This window comes from Apis dorsata, unplaced genomic scaffold (genome assembly GCF_000469605.1).
Source record: "Apis dorsata unplaced genomic scaffold, Apis dorsata 1.3 scaffold_44, whole genome shotgun sequence".
Taxonomy (NCBI): Eukaryota; Metazoa; Arthropoda; class Insecta; order Hymenoptera; family Apidae; genus Apis; species Apis dorsata.
Genome location: NW_006263346.1, coordinates 1,433,096 through 1,440,041, shown reverse-complemented (window position 1 = coordinate 1,440,041; position 6,946 = coordinate 1,433,096). Strand labels below are relative to the sequence as shown.

Here is a 6,946-nt window from a genome sequence, read left to right as displayed (position 1 = left end):
AAAAAAAAAAATAGTGAGCAATCACAGAGCGCATAGACTAATCAAACCGTGACGATAGTGTTGGATATATATCGCCGATCGAATATGAACAAGCATCTTGTATCGAAAAAAGTCTTTTGAAACAATAACAAATATTTTTTTTATTGAGAAAAATTATATCGAATTATATTTTATTCAGAAATAATGGATAAATTAATTAATTGTTACTGTTATACAGAGTATTTGTATAAGATTCTACTTCTTTTTTATCATTTTTTTTTCTTCTCCTCTATCATTTTCCTTTTCTTTCATCATCTTTTTTTTTTTATTTTTTTTCTTCCCTATATATGTATTATTTTTCATTCATTTAAAAATGTTAGAAAAGTTTATACTACAATTTAACATTATTCAATTTGAATGACGAATAAATTGAATTTACTCGTCCTATACGAATAATAATTAATTAATTTATTCATTATTTCTTAGTAAGATATAATTCTTTTTTAGATTAAGGGTATTCAATAGATTCTTTGCGACACGTGTTACTTGTTCATATTCGGTCGGCAGCACATACCCAACACTATCGTTCCGGCACTAATTTACGCGTTCTATGATTGGCCGAGTGTGTTTTTAGTTAATAACTCGTTAATAAAAACCTGAGGAATCTCCAATTAAATTGTGTAAACCACATGTTTGAAATATCTTGTATAAATTTTTTTCTCAAGCAATTTGCAACTTTTTCTAAAGATACAAATATTTCTCTCATTTTGTTTCATTTAATTTTCAATTGCTAATTCTAACTATCAAATTTCATTCTCTATGATAATAGACAAAAATTCAAGGATTCTAATTATTCAGAGAATGATATATATATATCATGATGTCCCACAAATAAAAGATTGATTGTCAACAATGGAAAACAAAACGTTGAAATGATGGAATAAAATTTTGTGCGAAATTTTATATGTATAGACGCGTGAAAACGAGATCGTTCCTATTTACAGAGGAAAATTTGGCACCGTTTATCGATGTAAGGAGAAAGTAAGCGGCTTGATGCTCGCCGCTAAGGTGGTGAACACCGCAAAAAAGGAGGACAGACGAGCCGTGGAACGAGAAGTCGAAATTATGAGACGATTGCAGCATCCACGACTTATTCAACTCTATGATGCCATCGATAACGGCCAACAAATATACGTAATTTTAGAGCTGTAAGATGTTTATACCATAAATGAGTATCGAAAAATCTATCTCGATACACGTTGTGCTCGTGTATGTTCAAGGATTGAAGGTGGCGAACTATTTGAAAGGGTGATTGACGATGATTTTGTGTTGACTGAGCGCAGTTGCGCTGTTTTCATGAGACAGATCTGCGAGGGTATAGAATTCATTCATCGGCAAAATATTTTGCATCTTGATTTAAAGGTAAACGATGAGTATTATTATTTTTGTATTATGTATATATAATGTGAATTTTCAAAATGATGGAATTGTTTCGTGAAATTAAATTGAGAATAAATCGTGGATAATAATGTAGAAATGTAAGAGAAATATATTATAAGTGTTTTTTTTAAATGTAATATTCAAAGGTGTATACATATTGCTTGATGCAATACCGTATATTATTAACATAAAATTTATAGAAATAAAATTGATTAAAAATTTTAATGTTAATGTTATTACGTTTTAATACATTGGAAATTTTAATAGATTTAATTTGCTTAATGGTAATTTGTAATTCTCGTTTTGATAATTTTAACGCATCCATGATGCAATCTAAAAACCATTATTCTGAAATTGGAAACTTGTCTATTTTCCATCCATTTTCATTTATACAGCAGTTTATACATCAATTACATATGTATAAAATTACATATGTGAACGATAATTAATGTTTTTTTTTTAATTTAATAATCTTTATATAAAATAGTTGTTTTATAAGAATCTTGAATGCATTTATTCAGCCAATATTATTTCTAATTATTTATAATTAATGCTCTTTGTTCATAGCCTGAAAACATATTGTGTTTGACGAAAGAGGGTAACAGGATCAAAATCATAGACTTTGGTCTCGCGAGGGAGTACGATCCAAAGAAGAAGCTGCAAGTTCTATTTGGCACGCCGGAGTTCGTTGCACCGGAAGTCGTAAATTTCGATCAGATTGGATATGGTACCGACATGTGGAGTATAGGCGTCATCTGTTACGTATTGTAAGTTGCCCTTCAATTTCGATCCGCTTGCTAATAATTTCGCTACAAACGTAAATACTTGAAGAATATTCGAAGGTATTTTCCTTTACACTTAAAAACATGGATTGTGCATCATAATCAATTAAATTATTTTCGTTGTTAATGGATGGATTCTAAATTATTTTTCTTATATACAATTTTATAGGATCTTCAAATTGATTGATATTTGATTTTTTTTTTATATATATTTTTTAATTGTTCGATGTTAATGTGATTAATTTATACATTATTAAATTCTCGAATTTTTATATTTTCTTTTTTTTCAAAAAAAATCTCGATCTCTTTTCAATGTTTTCAAATTTCAAATCGTGAGTTTATTATACAAAATGCATTTTTAGTTTTGGCAAAAGTCGCACATCTTTGTTTCTTTCATCTATCTTGCACACATACATATTCTCTCTTATAATAAGATATAAGAAAAATACCATCTATTTCTAACGCTAAACGAATAGCCTTCAACGAAAAATATAAAACTAGTCTCGCATTCCAGACCTCTGTTTCCTAACGTTGCAAAGAACATAAACTTAAAGCGTATTGATCTTTTAAATGAAATCCGAATTAATGTTTATCCCACGTCACGATAAAATATAACAGGTGAACAGTTTTTTTACTCTAAAATAAAAGAATTTCTTTCATAACTTATGAAATTATATGTATTGGAAAAATTTAAAACATTCTTTTTTTTTAATTCTCTTTTTCCAGATTATCCGGTTTATCGCCATTCATGGGAGATACAGACATCGAGACAATGGCAAACGTGACCATCGCCAAGTATGACTTTGATCACGATGCATTCGCGAACATATCGGAAGATGCGAAAGATTTTATACGATGTCTTCTGGTCAAAGACAAAGAGTACGTATAGCTTGTTATTTTTGAGAAATATTACGCGGTACAAAGGTGACGTGGAGGACTGATGCTAAAATATCCATGTCCACGTCATCATGTCCGTCCTCGCGATCGACAGAAGTCGAACGTGAACACTGACACGTTTGCAATATTAATGAACGTAACTGGCCAGATAACGAAATGCAGGAACAGTGTTGTCTTTGAGTTATATATCGTTTCGCCAAGAAAATTCAACAAACCCATTGAGCAATTTTCATTTTGATGTAGGTTATTTCATCTTTCGAATCGAGATTAGTTTATTTCATTCTTCTAGATTAAATAATCCACTGCCCCAAATTGTTCGTTAAATAGAATAATCCATGGCAAATGTTTCCAACTGTGGTGTCATAATTTTTGTTCGTGTTCGGCATGCCGTAATGTAAATTTATGCAGAATTTCGATACGTGTATTGAATGAATAAATATTGTGAATTCAAGAATTAACAAATTGTCAATCAATATTAAAAATTGTTATCAAACAGTGAAATTTTGCAGCTTTAGCTTCTCTATTTCGAAATTAATCTTCTTATAAATTAAAAAATTATTACCATAGTGGAAGATTTCACAGTTGAAAAATGTTTTATTCTTTTATTCTTTCTATTAAATTTTATTTTGGTAATTGAATATTATTTCAAGTATGATCGATATATTTTCCATTTTTTTTTAAAGAATATTTCATATTATATTTAGATAAATTTTTAATCTTTGATGATATTTTTGAAATGAAAAACTTTTCAAACTTTTGTAATATTTTCGATGACATTTAAGAAATACTTCGTATCAATTGAAAAAAGATGAAAGAATAAATTACATTTTCAGTCATCTGGACAGTTACAGCCACGTTTTTTGTTGTAACTCTTTCACGGTTATTCTTCGACTTTCTCTCTCTCCCTTTGTGTCTGATTAATCCTGAGCATGTTTTCTTCATTTTCGACATGTTGCTTGTCACTCGAAGCGATGTAATATTTTTTGGAAAAAAATACGAATATTCTTACTTCCATCGAACGTTTCGATCGAAGTAAGTGAAAAATTTTAACACGAACGATACAATTTTTGCGTTTTTTCGTATTAAACTCCTAACAATTTCAATTTTCCATTCCTTCAAAGAGGAAATGAATTCGTCGTTCCGTTCAAAACAGTCTGTCTGTCTTTTTGTCTGTCGTCGTTTTAAAAAAAAAAAAAAAAAAAAAAAAAAAACCAAAAAACGACCAGGGAAGATCCATCGTATCGTTTCTCGATAATCGAAGCACGATTTTCAAACGACAAAAAATTCCATCGAAGAAAACACACGCGCGATCCTATTTCATTGCTCACATTTCCATCGTTGAAAAAACTACGAACAATTGTACGCTTCCGGCTCAAGAGGGAATAGACGAAATTACAATGTATGCGTGTATGCGTGTGTGTGTATGAGAGAGAGAGGGAGAGATAGAAAGAAAGAAGTACAAAGAAAGAGAATAAAATACAAAAAGAAAAGATAAACATGCAAAATAAAATCGAATTCCTATCGGGATCATCTTCACGAAGAAGCTATCGAATATTTCAGCAAACGTATGATGGCCAAGGAGTGCAGAGATCATCCCTGGTTGGCCAAGAAGTATACGGTATCGAGTGTACAGCAACAGGTCGAGAAAACGGCGACGATATCGAAGCCCCAACCGTCGAAACATCGAATCCCTCGTGTGCAGACGAACAGTATGGACGAGTTGGACATGACTAAGGACAATCTGAAGCTGTTCGTCGAGCGTTGGCGAGAGCATCCCGACAGCCCTTATTTGATCGATTTGCCACAATGCATCACGCTTCCTCACCAGTACTCGACACCTCGCGATCACGAGGAATTAGTGTCGTTAAGGGGTCACAGCCCTTCTCCTTGCGCCAGTATTTCCAGCACCCTGTCAGAGATGACGGATAACTCCCCTCAAGAGAGCTATGGCTCGTTCCTGACAGTGCCAACCTTCAATTTCGGTTTCGAAAGGAGAGCCTCTGAGGGGGTTGCAACGGAGAAGTCGAGGAGCGATCCTGCCAGTCAAATCGTTCTGGCTGAAGAGATAATTAAATTATCCGAACGTCTGCGATCCATAGCGATGGGGGCGTGCATGAGCGAGGTGGAGTCCCCCATGGAGGATAATAAGGCTAATAAAATGGAGAAGGTTGAAGATAAAGATAAAAGAAACGGTATTGGCTCGAGGAGCAACGGTTTAATTGGTGAAGAGAACGCAACCGAGTGCAACGAGATTACGGAAAAATTGTCGAGCATAACGAGGCACAGGAAATTGAATGGGACGACTTTCCATAGTAATCGTAATTTTGAGAAATATACGGAGACGAATAGCGGAAATATGTTCGCCTCGTTGAAGAAAAAGAAACAGAAGAAGGAAGAGGGAAGAAGCGAGGGAAGTGGAAAGATTAGGAGAGAATCTTTCGAGGAGCAAGTGGAAGATTTGACGAACGATAAGAACGAGAGAATATCCGGTAGAAAGGAAGGTGAGATGGATTTGACGCCACCGTGGCGGCGTCCACGAGTGAAACAATTTGGCGAGACAAGTAGGGATGTTCCACGTATTTCTGGACTTCGTAATTTGCATAAGAGTCTGAATCTTGACGAGCCCACTAGCACTAAGGATTTGTTGCTCCATTTGCTTGGTGAATGGGAAGAGGTTTCCATGAGGCCGACGGGTGGCCGGAAGTCCGTGAGCGTCGATTGGTGCGGCGAGGAATCTGTAGCTAGGAAGACGATGAATTCTTTAGCCGAGTATTTCCAGTCGAAGCAACAAAAATCGACGACCGCAAATGTTAATTCGCCCACATCGAGTTCGATACATCGTTGAAATCGTTGAGTTCGATGCATCGTTGAAATCGTTGAACTCGAGAAATTTGATGATTTAACTTAAGATTATGTCGGATTTGTTTATTATTATTATTATTATTTTTTTTTTTTTACGACAAAGGATGCGTTCGATTATTGTGAAATTCTCAGGGTAGTGTGAGAAATGGAGAAACGGTAATGACGATGAAACTTTATAATATATTATTTTTAACGCTTGTGGACGCGACCCTACTTCCGGTTTGAGTGGAGTGAACAGTTTGTAATGAGTGTGCGTTGATGTTTACTTGAATTCATTTATGTCGAATTTGGGTAAACACGTGAGTTCCTGATTGTTCGTGTTATAAAGTTTATTATGTTCGATTTGAAAAAAAAAAAAAAAAAGAAAAGATCTATTATTAAAATTTTTCAATAATCAATATGTGTATTGATTCTTCATTGTTTTCCAAAAAAAAATTTCCTTTTGGCATTCAATACGATAAAATCTAAAATATATATATATAAGTTCGTAAATTTAAAATGAATATTGAATTATATTACATTGAATTACATCGCTGGCGACGATTTAAAAATTTAAAAATGACATAGAACTATGTCCTCTGTTGTGTATATGTTTATGTATATGTTAATGTAACATAGGAAATATTATTTAAATGATTAATGTTAATCATTTGATTTTTATGTATTGTCATTTTTCTTTATTTATTTATATTATAAATTGTTTGTGTAATAATTATATGCACGTGTAACAATATTTAATTGCCTGTCAGATTTTCATAAAATCACTTAACATATTAACTTGTTTGTATTATTGCGTACATTTGTTTTAATATTCCATAAATGCGCAATAAAACTAAAAATTTGTAAAATATTATTTATTCATATCTATATATTTTCTATTAAAAAATGAGTTATAAGTTCTATTTTAAAAAAAAATTTAAATATTTTGATATTTTTAAAGTTATACAATTATAAAGAAAATTCATAAAATTGCAAGGGAAAATGAT

General features: G+C 32.5%; 1 protein-coding gene across 1 annotated transcript in view; it reads left to right on the top strand.

Moving 5' to 3' along the window:
- The window catches only part of LOC102681614 (probable myosin light chain kinase DDB_G0284661), a 16,531-nt gene extending 10,577 nt beyond the window's left edge, over positions 1–5,954 (top strand). Inside the window, exons 4-8 of the mRNA XM_031514307.1 lie at positions 984–1,187; positions 1,260–1,401; positions 1,987–2,186; positions 2,928–3,080; positions 4,659–5,954. Of these exons, the coding sequence (XP_031370167.1) occupies positions 984–1,187; positions 1,260–1,401; positions 1,987–2,186; positions 2,928–3,080; positions 4,659–5,943 (1,984 nt within the window). The 3' untranslated portion in view covers positions 5,944–5,954. The remainder of the gene's footprint in view (positions 1–983; positions 1,188–1,259; positions 1,402–1,986; positions 2,187–2,927; positions 3,081–4,658) is intronic.
- The last annotated feature ends 992 nt before the right edge of the window (positions 5,955–6,946 follow it).